Here is a 23,341-nt window from a genome sequence, read left to right as displayed (position 1 = left end):
ACTCAAGACCCTGAGGTCAAGAGTCACGTGCTCTACCACCTGAGCCAGTCAGGTGCCCTGTAGGCAATCTCTAGGATTCTTATTGGTCTGGTCTGCCAGGAAGCTAGGTCCATCATAAGTCAGACAACTGGTATTTATGGCCACTCCTTTATTTCACATGCTAGTACACTGAATCCCTGGCAGCACACTGAATGAGACAGTCTAGTAATTCCTACACTGTCTGGTTGCTGACGAATGGCAAACTGAGGGTCTCCAACACAATGAAGTCAACTAGAGAGGGAATGAAGCCAGCTTGGTAAAATTTTCATCGACAAGACCCCTCAAACCCTAGTACTGAATCGTGTAAAAGAGGAAACTGACAGTCCAAGCACAGTAGAATATTAAACCAACAGGATGTTTATACAAAAGGGAATGTTAGGAATTTGTTGAAAGGGTTGGTAGTCATTAAGTGTTAATGATGATTTTACCCATTATGAGGCTGTTCCTTTTGAGTATTCTCAAAATATGTATTTTTGAATTGATTTTATAACTATGTGAATGTATACTCATTCAAAACATTTTAATATAAAAATTGTTTCTTTATACAAATATTTTAAACCAAGAAAATATAGTTTGTTAAAAGGATCCAATGGGCTAAGTAAAAATAATTTTGCTTGGCATAATTAAATATTTAATTTGAGATGAAACGATGACTGATATTTCATTTAAAACAGCATTTAAAATTTAATCTTACCTATACTTCATAACTTCAACTATATCCTCAGCATCTTCTTTGGTTGCTTCTTCTCTTAATTCCAACCTTGCTCGTGCCTTTGAAAGAAAAAAACCATTTTTAAATAACAACAGTAAGTATATTTGACATTGTTTGAGCAGGTAAAGTAGGTCTAAGATTGTTTCATTTATTCATTTTACACAAAAACTGATTGCAGAAGGAGGACTATAATACCAAAGTCAGAATAAAATTATCTGAAAACTTGAGTATGAAAACAATCACTCATTTTATTTTAAAAAATTTGTTATTTTTGAGAAAGAGAGAGAGAGACAGTATGCGAGCAGTGGAGGAGCAGAGAGAGGAAGACAGAGAACCTGAAGCGGCTCCAGGCTCTGAGCTGTCAGCACAGAGCCTGACGTGGGGCTCGAACCCACAAACCAAAGATCATGACTGAACCAAAGTCAGACATTTAACTGACTGAGCCACTCTGGCACCCCAATCGCTCATTTAAAATATGGATTAGGGGCACCTGGGTGGCTTAGTCAGTTAAATGTCCAACTCTTGATTTTGGCTCAGGTCATGATCTCACAGTTTGTGGATTCGAGCCCCACAATGGGCTCCATGCTGACAGCATAGGGCCTGCTTGGGATTCTCTCTCCCTCTCTCTCTCTGCTCCTCCCCCCCCCCCAACAACATAAACAAATAAACTTAATAAACTAAATAAACGAACTAAATAAAATAGGATTAAAACCTATTTTTATCTAACATATATCTTTCTGAGTGTTCATTTCAGAAAATTTGATTATGAAATACCCTTGGTTTTTCCTTGCCTTTTACTTTCAGGAAATCATGCCTAACCAATTTGTTAAAACAACATAGAAGAAATAATCTGATTTTAAAGCAAAAAGCCCAAACTCCAGCTATTTTAACTGCCAGAGTTCTCTTAGCATTCCAAACCTGTGAATAAATGTTACTGCTATTAGAAAAACAGGTACTATGCTTATGGACCTGTCATGTATCAAATCAAATACTGACATATTCCATGCTCCCATATATTCAACTTAGAATCTCAGAATCCTTAATTAACCTAACTACTTGTCACACTCCAGGAGTCTTCAATGTCATTAAAAGGGGGGGGGGGGGAAGTTGCATGGTTAGTAACTGGTTCTGTGCCTAGAAAGAAGTGGCTTGATTGGCTCTGTTACAGATATGGCCAAACATTTTTAAACATTTTTATACATCCATTTCTAATTGTCTCTCAGCTGGAAGAAAAGTCAAGTTAATTATGCCGGAAATTGAGAGAAATCATACCACCTCTTGCCCCCATTTTTAAGTCAAAAAAGCATGAATTTAAAACAAACCTCTGTTAGACGAATCAGAGATTCCAGCTGCCTAGTAGTGATTGGTGAGCTATTTAACCGCTGGCTCTGTTTTCGGAGCTCAAGGTAAAAATCTTGAAGAATCTGAGCAGCTTCTGTGGACAGCCTTGGATAGACATACTGCCGAGCATAACCAATGTACTTTCTCAACAGCTGGTGGGGAATTAGATCTATTTTTTCTCCAGGAGCCACCTGAAGCATGATAAAAAAAGATTACAAGGATAGCAAATAAAATCTTTCTGTTAAAATAAACTGTTTAGATACATATAAAGTTCTAAAAGACTTTCCAAAGAAGCCAAACACTGTAGTTCCAGCTCTGAGTCTAGGTGACAGATTATTTCTAATGCAGTTTATATAAACCCTACTACTGTAACATGAAAGGTTTTGGCATGAAAGCTTATATACTACTACTCTACAATAAGCAACATACTGAACTCTGACATCCAAACAGAACCGAAATGAATGACTAAGGAGCAGAAACATTCATACCTTTAATCTTTCTGATAATGGTTTATCAGACACCGCTTCAAGTACAGAAGTATTTGAATCTTGACTATTCATGCGAGTTACAGTGGCTCCGCTAACAGTTCTCTGCTTTCCAGCTCTTATTGCAATCACATGTTCAGAGAGTAAGTGATCATGGTCCTCATTTGGGGTGTCTAACAGGATAAAGACCAAATCAAATCTGGACAGCAGGGCACTCCCCATTCTAAGAGGCAGGGAAGAAGGAAGAACCAATGATTGGAATCAAAACAAGTAGAAAACCATTTACTTATTTACTATTGAAGTTCCATGTAGAACTTTAAAAAAATAAAGTTTATGTTAAAGAAACAAACAATAGCTTTTGTATTCGATACACCCACCAACTCTGGAGAGACACCAGGCCACACACCAGTCATACATGTACCTACCTTTGGTAGGTTAATGATAAGGCCCCTTCTCACACCATATCTGTGTTCTATATTACTACCTAATGGTAAGTTTCACAATGCCTTTGAATTTTAAAACAAATGCTATATGATACACCAGAGGTTATCTAGTTGGGTCATTTTAATCTTTTGTATGTTTTCTTTCACCAAGACATTGAGTCTCTCAAAGCATCTATGATTATTTAGATGAAAAAACCCACTTTTTCTTAGAAGTCATTAGAATCATTATAATAACAATGCCGTGTTCTACTTAGTCATCTTCCCTGATCCCACCAATCAGATTATCCTTCTATTTGAGACAATAAAACTGAAATTCAAAGTAGCTAAAGAATTTGGTCAACACCCCAAAACAGGTTTGGGTACCACTAAAAACCAGAATCTAAAAACCAAGTCCTTGTTCAATAGAATCTTTCTGATCTTTCCAATATAGCACTTTGTCATTTTATTAAGAAAAACTAATAGATTGACTTTTTTTTTTTTTTTTAAAGTAGGCTTCATACCCAGCATAGGGCTTGAACTCATGACCTGAGATCAAGACCTGAACTGAGATCAAGAGCTGGCCACTTAACTGACTGAGCCACCCAGGGGTCCCTAGATTGACTTTTTTGGTGTGGTGGTATAGCACCTCCAAGTACTATTGTATATTTTGCCATGTACCATTTCTGTATTAAAGGTACACATTATCAAATATTAGGAAATTTGGGTTTTTTCCCTCTAGAATTTAAGCTTCCAATTTTTCACATGAGGCATTCTTTTGTCTTTTTCTCACTTCCACAATCACTTCAACCTATTTTCCCCTCCCTATGCCTTTTGTCCAACCTGTACAGAACAAACTAGAAGAGAAAGCATACACACATACCAATACAAACTCTGTTTTTGGGAAAAAGTGGGGTCATACCCCATTTATAAGTATGTAATGTGCTCTTTTCACTTAACAGTAAGCACAGACATGTTTCCCTATCAGCACACACAGAGCTACTTCCATTTTTATACCTGCTATTCTCCACTGTTCGGCCTTCCATAGTTTAACCACTTTCCTACCAATGGGCATTTTAAGCTGTTTCCGCTTTTTGTCTGTGATATACAATGGCATAATACCCAACTTGTAAATGCGTCTCTGTGCACTTACATGACTATTTCTGTGAGTATGATTCCTAAAAGTAGAACTGGCTAAAACAAATGGAATGTATATTTCAAACAGTGATAATAAACATGCCAGTTGTCCTTCAATACGCTAACCTGAATATGTGAGAACTTATTTTCCCAACCCTTTGCCAATAATGATTATTAATATAAAAAATGTTTGCCAATCTGGTAGCTATCAATGGTACTTCATTGCTTTAATTTGTTGTGCTCAACATGTTTTTGTACATTTACTAGAAATTATCGTTTCTGTGAACTATTATGTCCTCAGTTATCTTTTTCTTACTGATTTATAAGGATTCAATACATTAAAGGTATAAATATCCAAAGAGACTTACTTTAAATTCTCAGAAACTGTTTTGGCTTTATTGTAGTGTCCTCCAACTGGATTTGCAGCAGCGACGATGGAAGTTCTTGCAGGGAGGCTACAAACCATGCCAGCCTTAGCAAGACTAATACTCTGTTGTTCCATAGCTTCTAACAAGGCTTGATGTTGATTCCCCATCTTATCAAATTCATCTATCCCACAAATACCTACAGTCACAGTAAAATAATACAGACAAAAAGCTTTCTTTGGTTAAGTTCCAAATCTTACAGGATGGAAACTGTTCCACAATAAGGAACTTATTTGTAATTGTTTCTAGCAGTTAAAATTATAAAATGTCATACAGTAGAGAATTTGTGCTTGTTTTACAGCAAATAAAACACTTGTCGTAACTAACTTTTATGTAATATTTTCTCATTCAACATTTTTCATAGGCAAGGCATGTGTTGTGAGTGCTACAAAAATGAAGATACGAGTGACCCTCAGAAAGCTTAAAGACTTATGTTCAAACAGGTGAAATAAGAGATATGCATATTCAAAAGATAGTATATTTCAACAACTACATGAGATAGGCATAATTATATAAGATCAGTTTTCTGGGGTAAGGAAAGGACATTTGAGCAAAAACTTCAAGGAGGAAAGGGAACAAGCCTTGTGGACTCATCTGGAGTAAGGGAAGCACAGGCAAAGGGAATAACAATTAAAAAAGCCCAATGCAGGAATGTAAAATGTGCTGGTGGTGTAACTGGAGAATAAGAAGGAAGCAGTAGATAATGAGGCAAAAGAGGTGATTAAAAGGCGAGAATGTGAATGGCCCTGGACTACTGTCAAGCCTTGAGCTTTCACTGCCAGTGAGATAGGAAGCCACTGGAGGGTTTTGAGCAGGAGAATAACTTTATCTGAGTTTTAACAGGATTGTTCTGCCTTGTTAAGAACAATGGAAAGGGCAAGGGTGGTCACAAGCATTCCAACTAGGAGATCGCAGTAATAATCCATGTAAGAGATGATGGTGTCTTGGATCAGGGTAGCAGCAATGGAGAAGAGTCTCAATACTGTATATATATACATATGGAAGGTAGAGCCCACAATATTTGTTGATAGACTGGATGTGGGGTATATGTAAAAGCCAAATATGACTGTACATTTTCTGATTTTAGCAAATAGAAGGATGGAATTATCATTGACTGACATGGGAAAGACTATAAAAATAGGTTTGAAAGAGAATATCGGAATTTTGATTTCGGATGTGTTAAGTCTGAGGAAGTTATAGAGATACTGTAAAAACAGGCATTAAGAACCCTATGACCTAGCAGTAGCACTGCTAGGAATTTACCCAAGGGATACAGGAGTACTGATGCATAAGGGGCACTTGTACCCCAATGTTTATAGCAGCACTCTCAACAATAGCCAAATTATGGAAAGAGCCTAAATGTCCATCAACTGTGGTTTATATACACAATGGAGTACTACGTGGCAATGAGAAAGAACGAAATATGGCCCTTTGTAGCAACGTGGATGGAACTGGAGACTGTGATGCTAAGTGAAATAAGCCACACAGAGAAAGACAGATACCATATGTTTTCACTCTTATGTGGATCCTGAGAAACTTAACAGGAACCCATGGGGGAGGGGAAGAAAAAAAAAAAAAAGAGAGAGGTTAGAGTGGGAGAGAGTCAAAGCATTAGAGACTCTTAAAAACTGAAAACAAACTGAGGGCTGATGGGGGGTGGAAGGGAGGGGGGGTGGGTGATGGGTTTTGAAGAGGGCATCTTTTGATATGAGCACTGGGTGTTGTATGGAAACCAATTTGACAATAAATTTCATATATTAAAAAAATAAAAAAAGAAATATGTGCCTGGGGGTGTCTAGATGGCTCAGTCAGTTAAGCATCCAACTCTTGATTTTGGCTCAGTTAAGCATCCAACTCTTGATTTTGTGAGATTGAGCCCCGAGTTAGGGCATGGAGACTGCTTAAGATTTTCTCTCTCCCTCTACCCCTCCCCTGCTTGCGCTTGCTCATGCTCTCTCTCCCTCCCTCCCTCTCTCTCTCTCTCTATCTCTCTAAAAAAAAAAAAAAAAAAGATGTGCCTGGAGTTCAAGGAAGAAGAGATATAAATTTGGAAATTTTCGGCATACAGGTAGGCAAAGCCATGAGACTAGATAAGATCATTGAGAAGGTAACATAGACTAAGAAGAAAACAGGTTACAAAACCTAAGCACCTGGGGGCGCCTGGGTGGCGCAGTCGGTTAAGCGTCCGACTTCAGCCAGGTCACGATCTTGCGGTCCGTGAGTTCGAGCCCCGCGTCAGGCTCTGGGCTGATGGCTCGGAGCCTGGAGCCTGTTTCCGATTCTGTGTCTCCCTCTCTCTCTGCCCCTCCCCCGTTCATGCTCTGTCTCTCTCTGTCCCAAAAATAAATAAACGTTGAAAAAAAAAAAAATTTTTAAAAATAAAAAAAAAAAACAAAACCTAAGCACCTGGAGGTGCCAACCAGTTAAGGTTGGGGAGATAAAGACCAAGACTGAGAAGGAACAGTTAATGAAGTAAGAAAACCAGAAGAGTAGAGTGTCCTGGAAACCAAGCAGGTAAAGTATTAAGGAAGGGGGTGGGTGGGGGCTGCTGATAGGATCTGGATTCAGAAATGTGGAGGTCACCAGCAAACAAAGGAATGAATGGGCTTGACTGGACTGGAATCTGGGCACTGCCTGACACATACATAGGAACATGTTTCCAATAGAGTTACAGCATCACAAAGAGAAACTTAGGTAGCAATGCTTAATCAGAGATCCCTTCTTGCTAAGCCCTCCAACTGGATTTCTTATAAACTCTCCATCAAATCCTGACAAACATCCAATGAGATGGGTTAAAAAACAGCAAAATTCTAATTATAATGTAATAGTCTAAATTCTTATTTGTAAGTCCTCTGAGAGTAAAGGATAATAACATTTACCTTATTTTCAGTTCCAAGGCATCTCGAAGTATTCTGAACTAAGTAATAGTAATGCATTCAGCAAGTACTTACTATGCACCTATGTATTAGACAAGATAAATGTGGCAGTCAACAGATAACCATATTCCACCCCACAGGGAGCTTGATGTAAAGCTTTAAAACAGGCTTTTAAACAATTGTGATGGTTGATATGAAATGGGAAGTGCAAGGAGTTATCTATACCTATTTGACTTGACTGACTTGATATATAATTGTGTCTATCGCAAGATTCTGACAATGAATGACATTAAGTACCAGTTTCAATTCCGCAGCGTAAACTGCATTTCCGGTTATTTTTTTCTGGCACTCATTCTCAACTCACTGGTCAATACAGTGCTGTCCAAATGCGTCTTGAACAGAATGTAAAGAAATGAACTGGAAAAGACTTAAAAAAAAAAAAACCCAAAAGCCCCAGAATTACTAATTATTTAGATCTGGAATAATACCTTTAAAACCCTTGGCTCAATTTAAAAATAGAAGCTGTAATATTAGTGAAAAATTAAATGTTGTAAACAGTGGAGAGTTTGGTCTCTTACCTTGATCACCAAGTACAAGGGCACCAGCTTCCAAAGCAAAATCTCCAGAGCAACTATCTTTTGAAAGAGTTACAGTCAAACCAGAGGTGGTTGTGGTATTACCACAAACATACACACCACGTGGAGCAACATTGCATACTGCCTAAGGAAACAAAAGGTTTAAGAGAATCAACCAAAGTAAAAGAAAAACAAATAGTAACTGCTTACAAATATCAGCTATATGCCAGATATTCTTTTGGCTTAAGTTTATTTATTTATTTTTGAGGGAGAGAGAGAGAGACAGAGAGAGAGAGAGAGAGAGAGAGAGAAAGAGAGGGAGGGAGGGAGACAGAGAGAAAGCACGAGCAGGGGAGAGGCAGAGAGAGAAGGAGAGAGAGAGAATCCCAAGAAGGCTCTGCACTGTCAGCACAGAACCTGATGCAGGGCTTGATCTCATGAACCATGAGATCATGACCTGAACAAAATTCAAGGTCGGACGCTTAATCGACTGAGCCACCCAGGCATCCCTGCCAGGTATTCTTCTAACAGTTTTACTATACAACCTTCACTACCACAGTAGTGAGGTAGGAAGGCATTATTACATCCCCACTTAATCACGTAGAAACCAAGCCCTGCATACACTAACTCACAGTAGCTATGAAGGTGGGAGGTGAGGATTCAATCAAATCCAGGCAGCCTGCCTCTGATGACTGTGGTCATGTGAATATTATACAACTTCATTTTATGCTTCGTTTTCAAGTTCAAACAGAAAACACATGAGTACCAATTTTAATTTCAAAGGCTTCAATGCTTCTTTATACATCAGGTAATAAAGTGGCTCAATAATGCTCACCTGAGTAAACAAGCTACAGCAGGTCAGAAAAGTGATTAAATAACACAAGAGTTAAAAGTGTGGACCTCCAGAGTCAAGCAGACCTGGGTTTTTGTTGTTATTCTTCTTCTTAAAGCAAGCTCTACGCCTAGGCCCCAACATGGGGCCTGAACTCATGACCCTGAGATCATGAACTGAGCTGAGGTCAAGAGTCAGATGCTTAACTGACTGAGCCACCCAGGTGCCCCAAGAAAACCTGTTTAAATTTTGGCTCTACCATGTACCGGCTATGCTGCTCTCAGATCTCTCTGAGCCTCAGCTTCCTTGTTTAATCACATATATCCCTGAGGAATAAATGAGATTTTGTATATAAGCCACTTAAATCTGGTACCTGGCACACAGTAAGTGCCCAATGCAAGGCCACTGTGCGTGTTGTGCACTGCATAACCACAGGAGACAATGCTCACACTGCTATGTTGATAGTGTGCTCTGGACATGTGCAGTGCCCAACCCAAGGGACCCTATGATATCTAGCTTATAAACAGTAGCTATCATTTTTAAAAAATGTTTATTCTGAGAGTGTGAGCAAGGGAAGGGCAGAGAGAGAGAGAGAGAGAGAGAGAGAGAGAGAGAGAGAGAGAATCCTAAGCAGGCTCTCAGCACGGAGCCTGATGTGGGGGCTCAATCCCACCACCATTGAGATCATGACCTGAGCTGATGGATGCTTAACCACCTGAGCCACCCAGGCGCCCCTCATTATTTTTGTTATTTGTAATCCCTTATTAGTCTGAGAGGATGATGATGGCTTACTAAATGGTCAGAGGAAAAGAGGATTAAAAATATAAAGTAGATGATGACTGTTAGTATTAGCCTAATTTTTAAAAACTGGTTGAGCAGGGCTAGAAGACTTACATCCAAATACCCTCCTCTGTTTACAACATTTAATTTCCACCAACATTACAGCTTCTATTTTTAAATTGAGCCCATGGTTTAAAAGGCATTATTCCAGGTCTAAAAACCATGAAAAGTTGCCGATGCCATTTCTTAGTATTAAATTTTTTTCGGTACCATTAAATGTATTCTGAAACCATTATCTGCTAAGATCTATTTCTTAAATAAAAAAGGAGTAAGAGGGGGATAAAAAGGAGTAAGAGAGAAAAATGGAACTTTTATACACCATAAGCAAAATGTATAAGCTGTAAGATTTATTTGTATAGATAACTAGCCACTGTGGAAGTTAACCAGGCTTCTACCTATAATACACTAATTCGCTATGTACACAATGATATAAAAGACAGAAAAGAAAGCTGTAACAATTCAGGTCCACACATGGACCTTTTACATGCATAATCTGGCTAGGTATCCTGTTTTTATTTTTATCATCAACTGTTTCCCCTAAAACTAGGTGCTGTGTCTCTGCTGTCAGGTTTCTAGCAAGGGCTCAGGACAGAGTTGTTTTTGTTTTTTTTTTTAAAGTAGGCCCAGTTGGTCCAAAGGAACATGGAAACATAGATGAAATGTCAGCTTAGGAATTAAAATGATGGCTGATGTAACAATCAAACATAGGGAATACATAATGATTCTGATGTGAAGGACAGTGGGTTTATAATGCAATGATGACATCAAAGTCGTTCTCAATCCTGGTTGCTGCACAGCACAATCACCTGCGGTGGGTCATCTGCACACAGACACTAGGACCCTAATCCAGACACTCTTAATTCAGTTGGACTAGGCAGGCCCCAGGATTTTCAAAGAGTTCCAAAGGTGATTCTGATATGCAACCAAGGTTCCGACCCCTGGACAAAGATGCAGTAGCCACAGGACTACAACTTAGCAAAGAGACCCCTGGTCTGGTCACATTTTTCTACACTGGGGGTGGTGGTGAGGAATGGGGACACATGGGCATTCTCAAAAAGGACATTATGACATTATGGCTGACTTACCAGGTGTCACTCAAATGCAACCACAAGCATTCCAACAAGCAGAGCCTTCTAGGACCATCATAAGCCCTGATGGGGAGAACCACTAGGCTCTGATTGGCACAGGCAGAATCTTCTTGGGGACCAACAAGAAGTTTTTCACAGAAGTTGCCTTGCTTTAAACTCAGAGCAGTGAAGATGTATAGAGACAGATCTCTTACCTTTATCACACTGTTCCTTAAGCTCAATACACTGTTTATGTAGTTGTGTGATCAGAGAATGTGTGACCCTGCTTCCCTGCTCTTTACTTACACAAACTATTCTGTTCATAGGTGAAGCCACAACAAAAAAGACTACCAAAACTGATACCATGCAAAAAAAGCAGGGGGTTAGAGAAATGGTTAACATTTCACAATAGGTAACATCTCAATAGACCAGCATGCCTGCAACAGCCTGTGTGACAGAGACTGACTCAATTTGAAAGGATGGCCAGATAGAAGTGACATCTTACTCACATAAACCCCAATTCACTTATACCAGCAGACCAACTATATCCTCTAGAACACAAACACTGCATGCTTTGAGAAAATTCACTTGTGAATCAGTCACACATTTTATAAGGAATACATTAAATACGAGATGATTGATTTCCTACCTGTAGCATCTGACTCTTTCCCAAGCCTGGATCTCCAACAACAAGGACATGTGGATCTCCTCGAATTGGAATTCTGTTTTTGTCATCTGCATATTTTTGGCTTCCTCCAAAGAGTGCTAATGCCAAGCCTGCTTTAACAAGCTCAAGTGTGAAAGAAGAGGGGGGACCCCCAAAGTAAGAAAAACATAAAGATGACTAGCAAAAAAGGGATGTTCTTCCCTCTGTATTTACATTTATTTGAGTTTTTTTTTTAAAAGCATGATTGAACTTTACTTTTTTTCCTAAGGAAATTAAAATATAAACTTCCATAATGCAAATGATTAAAAAGCAAAAGGTAGGAAGCACATAAAATCAAAGAGGTATCTTTACTGAGTAAAGACCTACCTTGCAAAGCATGAATCTACTCCACAAAACTGGGAAATATTTGTTAGCTTCTGCTTTAATACTTTACACCTAAAGTCACTTTAAAGAACCTCATTCCTATCAGCTTGAATTAGTAAGTAGCTTGTTATTACAAGAAGCTGTAGTTTGCCTTTCACATCATTCATTTCTGGAGAATAATGATCTATTAAAATACAAACATCTGGGGCGCCTGAGTGACTCAGTCGGTTAAGCGTCCGACTTCAGCTCAGGTCACGATCTCACGGTCCGTGAGTTCGAGCCCCGAGTTGGGCTCTGGGCTGATGGCTCAGAGCCTGGAGCCTGCTTCCAATTCTGTGTCTCCCTCTCTCTCTGCCCCTCCCCCATTCATGCTCTGTCTCTCTCTGTCTCAAAAATAAATAAACGTTAAAAAAAAATTAAAAAAAAATAAAATAAAATACAAACATCTGGCTAACAGAAATTAGCTATTTTTTTTTGCCAACTTTATGTATTTTTGGATAAAGATAAAGTAAAATACTTACTTCATGACCAAAAATGACAGGGCAAAGTGAGCTGAAAAACAAAATACAACTTAGAAATTCTTATTTTCACTTCATCAATCCATTAGAGGATCTACTTTACAACTTACTTAACTTGGTTTATTTAGCATAAAAAAATAAAGACAAACATATAGTTTACATCCCTCAAACAACCCAAGACATTTTATTCTACCAGTAAATTTCTCAAAGTTCTTGGTTAATCCATAAAGGGAAGAATGCTTTAAAAACTGTGCCTGTGGAAGGGAGACAGGATACTTGCAAAGCATTTATTTTTTTAAATTTATTTTTATTGTATTTATTATTTTTTTAAGAGAGTGTGTGTGCAAGGAGGGGAGGAGCAGTTGGGGAGGGAGAGAGAGAATCTCAGGCAGGCTCCATGCCCAGCATAGAGCCCAATGCAGGCTTGATCTTAGAACCACGAGATCATGACCTGGGCTGAAATCAAGAGTTGGACACTTAACCAACTGAGCCACCCAGGCACTCCGCAAAGCATTTTAAAGTAACCAAATATATGGTTGATCCATCTCCAGCCTTTAACACATCATAATCATGGTCTTCTACTTTAGGATACAGAATTATATTGCATTTTACATGAATAGGCAGCTGTGTAGCCAAGTCACGGAAAGAAGACTAATGGGTGAATTGAGTAAATAATACTTTAAGAGGAGATAAAATTTCATTTTTTCAGCTCAACTCAAAGGATCAGAATAAGACCATATATGACTACAAAGAGGTATATCTACATTTACCAGTTGTAAAAACAAGGGTCACACAGAAAAGGCCAGAGTGGAAGAGATGTAACCAGGAGTTAAGTATAAATCATTATCCCTTTTAATACATGTAAACACAGAAGTTGCTGTCCTGCCACATCCCCCTGGTGCTCACTGTTAAGTATGTTCCCACATAATTACTGCTAGCTTCTGACCACACACCTCCACCTGTCTGCTGAAGGGCTTTCTCCGGCTGCAAAAGCATCAGCAGCAGGCAGGCTGGACAGGCTGAAAGTGCTGGGTTATAGAATATTCCAAGAGTAGCCCCAAATCTAGGCCCTTGGATAGAAAAATACTGAGGCTAGTTCTACACTGTCTAGTATCTCGAGGTCTCAAGAGGATTAAGCCCCGGATGCTTATAGTAACCTCCTCATTGAGGCACCATACACTACCATCCTTTCTCTCACTCCCCCATTCCCTTACCAGTATTTCTGGGATCACCTCCCAAATAAATGCTTACCCAAATCATTGCTTCTGAAGGAACCTAAACTAAAACATAACCTTCCACTGTCTTCTGCATTCTGCTTTCATGGTCTTCTACTTGTTACTCTAACGAAGGTAGACAAACTTTTCCTTAAAGGGCCAGAAACTGTGTCTTTTCAATTTTACTGTCTGGGTCACAACGACTCAACTTGTGTGAAAGCAATGTGTAGATGAATGGACAGGGATGTGTTCCAGTAAAACTTTGTTTACAAAACCAGGTAGCCTGCCTAATTTGTCAACCCCTGCAAGGTTAACAAATGAAAACTTCTGGTTTTTGATGCTGAAATTACAAATTTAGAACTGAAGGGTAAAAGCAACCTGTGGGAAGAAAACCTTTCTGTAAGTTAAGTGTAGCAGAAGGACCACTGCAAACATTTGTTATTTATAATGGGTAAGAGGAACCAATTGAAGAGGTGTTTTGATCTTCAACCAGGTTACTCCTCCCCGTCTGCTCAGAGCCCACACACCACACAGTCACTGATCCGCAGATCACACCCCCACTTCAGCTCAGAGTACCTTCTCTCCCAGGGTGGGTCTGGATGGCTACCTATTCACAGGAAGTCTCTGAGGGTTTAGGGACAAAGAATCCCCTGAGGAACTGCATACTTTTCTTAGTCGGTTAATTAACATATTCAAGGCAAAAAGAGTCAAATTCTCTAAAGTGTCCTAAGCCTAGGTGAAGGAAAATGCAACGCATTTCAAATCTCAGATCTTCACCACCCTTAGATATATCCAATTTTCAGTCTCTCTTGTTTCTTCTGTTTCTTCAAAATTGTCCAAAAAATTGTCAATGTTTTAAAATAACAGCATGTTGTGTTAATTAAATTAAATATATTATTGAATTTCATTTAATCTTTGGTACAACCTTCTGAGACAGGAATTATTATTTCTATTTTAGGAAGATAAAAATCAAGGAGATAATAAGTAACATGCTTCCAACCACACTGGAAGTTAAGTGGTTGAAGAAGGATTCTAACTTAGATTTATCTTAAAAAAAACAAAACAAAAAAACCTCTTAACCACTAAAGCAAAAATGCTTCTACTTTGCTTCTTCTCTATTACATGGCAAAAACATGGAAATAAAAGAATATTATGAAATACTTATTGAAGTAAGTGACTTCTATGTGATATCTTTCTTCCTTTTTAAAAGTAAACAAACATGGGGCGCCTGGGTGGCGCAGTGGGTTAAGCGTCCGACTTCAGCCACGTCACGATCTCGCGGTCCGTGAGTTCGAGCCCCGCATCTGGCTCTGGGCTGATGGCTCAGAGCCTGGAGCCTGTTTCCGATTCTGTGTCTCCCTCTCTCTCTGCCCCTCCCCCGTTCATGCTCTGTCTCTCTCTCTCCCAAAAATAAATAAACGTTGGAAAAAAAAATTTTTTTAAAGTAAACAAACAACCCCTGACATACCACTAATTGAGGTGACTGGAATTCATAGTCCCATCACTCTTCTGTTGAGTAACTAACTTCCTGTGTGAGATAAATTTTCTTTATGGATAAAACTAGAAATCAGCAAACTTTTCTACAGAGGAACAGACAGTAAATATCTGTGAGCCATTCTCTGTTACAACTACTCAGCTCTGTCATTGCAGCTGGAAAGCAGCCAGACTCTACATAAATGAATGACTCTGGCTGTGTTCCAATAAAAGTTTAGTTACAGGCAGTGAAATTTGAATTTCATATAATTTTGTGTGTCATGAAATATTCTTTTTTTTTCAGCCATTACAAAATACAGAAACCATTCTTAGCTTATGGGCCATATGAAAATTGGCAGTTAGCTGGATTTGACCTGTGAATTGTAATTTGCAACCATTTTGACTAGTTTTTTTCTTACTAGTAGCCAAGAGCACCCCTATGGTGCATATACATAATAAAATTTCGGATAACCTCATACATACTTGACAATGAGTTTAAACAGGTTTTCTTCAGCTTGAATCTCTTGGATGGCATAAAGGTCTTTAAGTGAAAACTCCATCAGTGCTCCATGCTTACACCCATCCTCAGAAGTCTTTGTTTTCTGTCCTTTGCTATTGCTAACAGAATTTGCTTCAATGTACAAAAGGAACATGCATTTGTCATTCTTATTTCGAGAACCTGTAAATTTCAAAGCATGAAGTACAATAATTGGTATTTTCAATTTCCCTACAAAGACTTGAATAGCATGTAAAAGAAAGGCACAATAAGCTACAAATAAACCTTTATTTTGAAGGAAAAGTTTCACCTGTGTAAGAAACAAGCCTTCCCTATACTAGTGTAGATTCAAAAGTACCTTAAAAAGAAAAAAGACGACTGCTAACAAATTATTGAGGGACAATCAAAATGAGAAGCGTTATACCATACCTTCTTCAGCATTTGAGACTTTGACAACTCCAGTAATAGTCACTGTGTCTCCTGGGACACAGCTATCCACAAGATCATGAACAAGTTCACACTCTATTGTTCGTGGAATCCGACCAGCTTCTCGCTGATCGTCAGACATCAGCTCCTGGATTCTAAAAAGTTAAACAATTTTCAGTCAGTTTATGTACTGACTTTAAGTCATTTCTTCAACATGTCAACTATTTGGAATCCACAAGGTACTGAGCTAAAGGGCAGAGTAGTAAAAATAAAAAAAAATTCAATAATGGATCTAAAATTAATTCAGCTGTTTCCAATTAAGAATGGCAGGATGAGGGGCACCTGGGTGGCTCAGTCAGTTAAGCATCCCTTGATTTTGGTTCAGATCACAAGCCCCAATCACACTCAGTGCTGCTGGTGTGGAGTTTGCTTGGGATTCTCTCTCTCTCCCTCTCTCCTTGCCCCTCCACTGCTCGCTCTCTCTCTCTCTCTCTCTCTCTCTCTCTCTCTCTCTCAAAATAAACTTAAAAAAAAAAATTAAAAAGAATGGCGGGATGAGTATATACACTTGCCTAGCCTCTCTCCAAAATGTCCACCAAAATGGCAGTCATTAAATAAAGAGAAGTTTTTAGGTGTGCAGAGGTGTTACTGATAAACAAGAGATCTTGAAATTTTAGAAAACAGCAAGTGGGAAAGTATTAATGGATAAAACAAAATGAAGTCCAGAATACACACAGGAAAAAGTTACAAGGGTACAAGAGAAGTGGGAGCCAATATTCTCAGCAGAGCCCTTGAGAGGCTTCTAGGTTGTAGTCGGCAGGAATGGAGAGTAGGAGTGGATGGCTGAAACGAAACAGGAAAATCAACTGAAAGACAAGTCACAGAACTGTTGATAATTTTTTGGTAGGTGGGTGGATGGGGGTAGGGAAAGAATGAGGGCATCCCAGCAAACCAGGCTTTACTGTTTGGCAAAAACCACAGCACTGTGCTAAAGAAATGGATCCATCTACTCTGTGTGGGGAGCTATGGCATCTAGTGAGGGTATCAGAGTTCCAGAATAAAGCCTCCTTATTCTGGCATATGAGAAGCCCAACTGCAATTCAAAAACACATTCACATAGTAAAATCTGTTAGTTGGAATCCCTACCTTCTTATCCAGGGGGGAAGCCTCATGAGGAGAAACTCCTATCCACAAAATGGCAAAGGAAACCCACCCTACCTACTCCAACTAACGTCTCATTGCTCATCAGATATTTCATCATGAAACGGCAATAATTCAGGGAGGAGAAGAGCATTAGAAACAAACAAAAAGCTGCCTAAGGGTTTTTGAGAAAATCTTACACCATAAAACAAGAATAAGCACCTATAAAAAGGCACCTACTGGAAAATAAGCGTGAGATCAGGAAAATTACAAATAGGTTTCTAAAAATCAAATATTAATAGGAGAGAAACCAGAAAAAGCCAAAGAAAACTAGAAAATGAAAGTTAAAAAGAAAAAAAGTTAAAAGACAGATGAACAATCCAATGGATGTATCTAATTGGGAGCGTCAAAAGAAAAAACATATATAAACAGAGAAAACAGGATGAAGTCACATTTAGATGTACTCTCACTGCTTCAGAACACCATAGACAAAAAGATTTCAAAAGTGCTAAATAACAAAGTTACAGTCCAAACATGAAGCACATTAAAATAGGGGATAATTTAGGGGAGTATAAGGAAAGAGAATTCATTTTGATTTTGATGCTTGGATCATTTCCTTTAAGGGGCAGAACACACGAAAAACACATCCCAGTGATATAAATTACATTTCCTTTTCTTAGCATTTGATCACCTTCCTTGGTTCTTTGTTGAACAAAGTTGATCATAAAAATGTAAATGCTCTTGTTTTTGTTAGATATAAACTATAAACAAAGAAGACAGTTATGATAGGAAAACAGAAATAACTCTTGACAATGTAAAATTAACATCATAGTTGAGAAGTAAAAGCGAGCATATCGTCTCTAACGTCCATGATTCACAGAAAGTGGGTGAGTAAAGTGAAGGAAGGAAGGCATACAAGGGTGTCATCTAAATTCTGTATAAGACGAGAAATTGTGGGAACTGTGGCCTTCTATACTGATTGAAGGTTTTCTGTTTTTTGTTTTTTTAGAGAGAGCAAGAGCATGCAAGCAGGGGATTGGGCCAGAGGGAGAGAGAGAGAATCTTAAGCAGACTCCACGCTCAGTGTGGAGCCCAATGTGAGGCTCAATCCCACAACCCTGGGATAATGACCTGGGCTGAAATCAAGAGTCAAATGCTCAACCAACCGAGTCACCCAGGCACCCCTATTGATTGAGTTTTTAAAAACATTTACATGCATTACCTTAAAACTTTTTTTTTTTTTTTTTTTGCCACACTCATATTCCAGTTTAATTGTACAGCAAGAGACCAGTAGCTCAGGGCCTCTTATCTGTCTTCTTTTCACCAACTGAATCAGTATCTGCCCCTGGAAGTGCAACTTGGCCTCCCAGGCCCTGGGAATGACCACTGAGGGGGCTCATTTGATGAAGCCAGTGGCACATGTATTTTCTTGTTCCACAGGGCCATCTAGACAGCTTCCACAGTGACTTCATAAAATCTTCTGGGCCAATAGGATTTTTATTGGCACATGATGGGAAAAGCTTTAAACCGACCATGGCTTTGAAAGCCCAACACTTGTCAGGCTGGCATTTGTGGTATGTTCCTGGCTCCCCACCCCCCCACCCCACCCCCCTACCAATTCCAGTATAGATAACATACATTTATAACACAGTGTTATATTAGTTTCAGGTATACAATATAGTGATTCAACAATTCTATACATTACTCAGTGCTCATCATGATTAAGTATATTCTTAATCCTTGTCACATATTTTACCCATTTTCCTACCTCCCTCCCTTTTGGTAATCATCAGTTTGTTCCCTACAGTTAAGAGTCTGTTTTTTCGTTTATCTCATTTTTCCTTTGTTCTTTTTTTTCTTCCTTAAATTCCACATATGAGGGAAATTATATGGTATTTCTCTTTCTCTGTCTTATTTCAATTACCATTATACCATCTAGATCTATCCATATTGTTGCAAATGGCAAGATCTCATTCATTTTTATGGCTGAGTAACATACCGTTATATGAGTAAATACATGCACGCGCACGCACACACACACACACACCACATCTTTGTTATCTATTCGTCTATCAATGGACACTTGGGCTACTACCAATTATTTTTAATTCTCAAACTTCTTTCATAATTACAGTGAGTTGAATTGTGGCTCTCAAAAAAGATAGGACTGGAAAGTTTCTGTTGAAAAATCAGCTGATAGCCTTATGGGGTTTCCTTTGTAGGTAACTGTCTTGTTTTCTCTTGCTTTTAAAATTCCCTTTTTACCATTACTTTTTTCTGTGGGGAATAAGCGTAGGAATTCCCTGAGCTTGCACTGATAGGTTAACAAGGCATAAAGAATTAGAAATCCATAGGATGTACACACCCAAGTTTGAGTAAACAATTTAGGTAAATAAGATTAGGTAAACGGGGCAAAGACCCCAGTATAGGTAAAGCGGGGCAAAGGACCCAATATAGGACAAAGGTATAGGAATAGGGAATCTCAGGATGAGGATGAGTTAAAAAGATTAGGTGTTCAGAGTGGAAACGCGCCCCCCCCCCCAACTTAGTACAATAGCAGAAAGCTGCTTTCACAGGAAGGAAGGAACAAATTAGGTAAACTGGTAAATAGGGCTATGGACTGCTGCAGGGCGAAGTTGCCCAGACAGGAGCTAATTAGCTAAAGAGAGGTGCCTTGTTGACCCTGACGTAGCATGCTCTGTCTTTCTTGTCCCCTAGACCAGTTTAGGTAAACAGAGGTGGGGCCTCACATCTACTGTAAACAACCTTCTGCCTGGTGCCAGGATTTTGTTTTGTATTAGCCCAAACCCCTAACACCGCATATCTTCAAAACCCCATTTCTCTCACGCCCATGAGTTAATGTTCATCATTTCACTGTCTCTTTGTGCACTCCCATCACATTTGTAAGCCTCCTGATCCTAATAAAAATAGAGCAAGGACCCTTACTCGGGATTCTCCTCCATCTTTACCACCACCAACCCTGCACCTTCACCCTCAATACACACTCAAACACTAGCAGACTGCAATGAGAAGTCTCAGAATGACACGACATGCTAAGGATGCCTTGCTCTAAAAAATTAGACATTTAAACTTTTCTTATTAAAACACAGATAAACATAAAGAAGAAAATAACAATTACTCCAATCTTACTTCCTAGACAGTATACTCTCAACATGTGTTTGTATTTCTCACCAGTGTATGTTTTTTTTATATTAAATATAATTTATTGTCAAACTGGTTTCCTTTTTTTTTCTTAATATATGAAATTTATTGTCAAATTGGTTTCCATACAACACCCAGTGCTCATCCCAACAGGTGCCCTCCTCAATGCCCATCACCTACTTTCCCCTCTCCCCCACCCCCCATCAACCCTCAGATTGTTCTCTGTATTTAAGAGTCTCTTTTGATTTGCCTCCCTCCCTCTCTGTAACATTTTCCCCCCTTCCCCGCCCCCATGGTTCTGTTAAGTTTCTCAGGATCCACTTATGAGTGAAAACATGTGGTATCTTTCTCTGCCTGACTTACTTCACCTAGCATAATATCCTCCAGTTCCATCCACATTGCTACAAATGGCCAGATTTCATTCTCTCTCATTACCAAGTAGTATTCCATTGTATATATAAACCACATCTTCTTTATCCATTCATCAGTTGAAGCACATTTAGGCTCTTTCCATAATTTGGCTATTGTTGGAAGTGCTGCCATAAACACTGGGGTACAAGTGCCCTTATGCATCAGCACTCCTGTATCCCTTGGGTAGATTCCTAGCTCGTGCTATTGGTGGGTAATAGGGTAGATCTATTTTTAATTTTTTGAGGAACGTCCACACTGTTTTCCAGAGCAGCTGCACCAGTTTGCATTCCCATCAACAGTGCAAGAGGGTTCCTGTTTCTCCACATCCTCTCCAGCATCTGTAGTCTCCTGATTTGTTCATTTTAGCCACTCTGACTGGCGTGAAGTGGTATTTCAGTGTGGGTTTGATTTGTATTTCCCTGATGGGGAGTGACGTTGAGCATCTTTTCATGTGTCTGTTGGCCATCTGGATGTCTTCTTTAGAAAAGTGTCTATTCATGTCTGCTGTCCATTTCTTCACTGGATTATTTGTTTTTTGGGTTTGGACTTTGGTTATTTCTTTATAGATTTTGGATACTAGCCCTTTATCCAATATGTCATTTGCAAATATCTTTTCCCATCCCATTATTTGCCTTTTAGTTTTGTTGATTGTTTCCTTTGCAGGGCAGAAGTTTTTCATCTCGCTGAGGTCCCAATAGTTCATTTTTGCTTTTAATTCCTTTGCCTTTGGAGATGTGTCAAGTAAGAAATTGCTGTGGCTGAGGTCAAAGAGGTTTTTTCCTGCTTTTTCCTCTAGGGTTTTGATGGTTTCCTGTCTCACATTCAGGTCCTTCATCCATTTTGAGTTTATTTTTGTGAATGGTGTAAGAAAGTGGTCTAGTTTCATTCTTCTGCATGTTGCTGTCCAGTTCTCCCAGCAACATTTGTTAAAGAGACTGTCCTTTTTCCATTGGATACTCTTTCCTGCTTTGTCAAAGATTAGTTGGCCGTACATTTGTGGGTCCAATTCTGGGGTCTCTGTTCTATTCCATTGGTCTATGTGTTTGTTTTTGTGCCAATACCATGCTGTCTTGATGATTACAGCTTTGTAGTAGAGGCTAAAGTTCACCAGTGTATGTTTTTAAACAAAGTCAGTAATGTGCAATAGATAACATTCTGCGACCTGCTTTATTACTAAAAACACTGTAAACATTTTTGATGTCATTTCAAAATATTCTTCTGCAACATCATAGTTAATGGTTATACAATAATTCTCTGTACCATCTTATTTATAATATTTTCTTCAGATGTTTAGGCTGCTCCCGATTAAAAAAAAAATCAACACTATGAAAACATACTTTCAGCAAGCTATTTCTTCACATACTGTGACTGTTTTCAACAGATAAACCCCCAGAACTGGGACTGTTTCAATAGCAAGGCCTTTGTAAGGCTTTCACCTTGATTCATTCAGATATTTCAATAACTAGCTCAGAAACAATAATTTAATTCTTTATGTCCATCCCAAGCTAAGTTTCAGAAAAAATGAAATTGAATTTACTATTAATGGCAGGAAGAGCTTAGGGCAGATAGTCATTTTATAGATCTACATGTTGACAGAATAAAACAATAATGTAAGTTAATATCATACTAATAAATTTTTACTATAACTCATTCAAAATGAGCTTTAGCAACATCTTACTTTTAAAAATTCAAGAAAAGGATGTAAACGGCATCCCTCTCTAAGTTTGATTTCCTAATATCAAGAGATCATCATTCAAACCTAATTAAAATATTTAAGCCTATTTTCTTGTCTGCTATTTTTACCAGAAAGCAAAGAGATTTTGTTCAAATAATTAAATTACCCTGGATCTTGTGTGCACTTATCCTATTATGAACCTTAGAGCTCCTCTGAGGCCCTCATTACCCCCTCAGTGGTGAAAGTCCTACAGACTTTCTTTGCACATCTGTACACTGAAAGAGCACAAGATCACATTTGATGGCTGTATGTCTTAAATACAGCCATAAAAAATAATGAATTCTTGCCATTTGCAACAGCATGGATGGAGCTAGAGGGTATAATGCTAAGTGAAATAAGTCAATCAGAGAAAGACAAATACCACACATATGTGGAATACAGGGTTGGGGGGGTGGGAGGGGGGTTGGGAGGGGAATGAATAAAGAAAAAAAGGGACAATCCAAAATCCAGACTCTTAACTCCAAAGAACTGTTGACTACCAGAGGGGAGGGGATTTGGGGGATGGGTGAAATAGGTGAAGGTGATTAACAGCACACTTCTTTTTTTTTTTTTTTTTTAACATTTATTTATTTTTGGGACAGAGAGAGACAGAGCATGAACGGGGGAGGGGCAGAGAGAGAGGGAGACACAGAATCGGAAACAGGCTCCAGGCTCTGAGCCATCAGCCCAGAGCCTGACGCGGGGCTCGAACTCACGGACCGCGAGATCGTGACCTGGCTGAAGTCGGACGCTTAACCGACTGCGCCACCCAGGCGCCCCAACAGCACACTTCTCATGATGAGTGCCGAGCAATCACTAATATATACTAACTAATATAACACTGTATGTTACCAATGCTGGAATTAAACTTTTTAAAAATAAAATGTAGAGGCGCCTGGGTGGCTCATTCAGTTAAGTATCTGACATTGGCTCAGGTCATGATCTCACAATTTGTGGGTTTGAGCCCCACGTCGGGCTCTGTGCTGACAGCTCAGAGCCTGGAGCCTGC

At 39.0% G+C, this 23,341-nt stretch overlaps 1 protein-coding gene across 1 annotated transcript in view; it reads right to left on the bottom strand.

Moving 5' to 3' along the window:
- The window catches only part of MCM8 (minichromosome maintenance 8 homologous recombination repair factor), a 45,489-nt gene that overhangs the window by 5,644 nt on the left and 16,504 nt on the right, over window positions 1-23,341 (bottom strand). Inside the window, exons 9-17 of the mRNA XM_047069649.1 lie at window positions 15,909-16,060; window positions 15,467-15,662; window positions 12,300-12,330; window positions 11,398-11,538; window positions 8,013-8,154; window positions 4,502-4,697; window positions 2,581-2,800; window positions 2,074-2,283; window positions 734-810 (exon numbers count right to left, since the gene is read on the bottom strand). Of these exons, the coding sequence (XP_046925605.1) occupies window positions 734-810; window positions 2,074-2,283; window positions 2,581-2,800; window positions 4,502-4,697; window positions 8,013-8,154; window positions 11,398-11,538; window positions 12,300-12,330; window positions 15,467-15,662; window positions 15,909-16,060 (1,365 nt within the window). The remainder of the gene's footprint in view (window positions 1-733; window positions 811-2,073; window positions 2,284-2,580; window positions 2,801-4,501; window positions 4,698-8,012; window positions 8,155-11,397; window positions 11,539-12,299; window positions 12,331-15,466; window positions 15,663-15,908; window positions 16,061-23,341) is intronic.

Source organism: Lynx rufus, unplaced genomic scaffold, assembly GCF_022079265.1.
Source record: "Lynx rufus isolate CCGP_SWC_20201006 ecotype Redwood Valley unplaced genomic scaffold, mLynRuf1.p SCAF_8, whole genome shotgun sequence".
Taxonomy (NCBI): Eukaryota; Metazoa; Chordata; class Mammalia; order Carnivora; family Felidae; genus Lynx; species Lynx rufus.
Note: the sequence above shows the minus strand (reverse complement) of the source record. Positions and strands in the feature narration are given on the sequence as shown.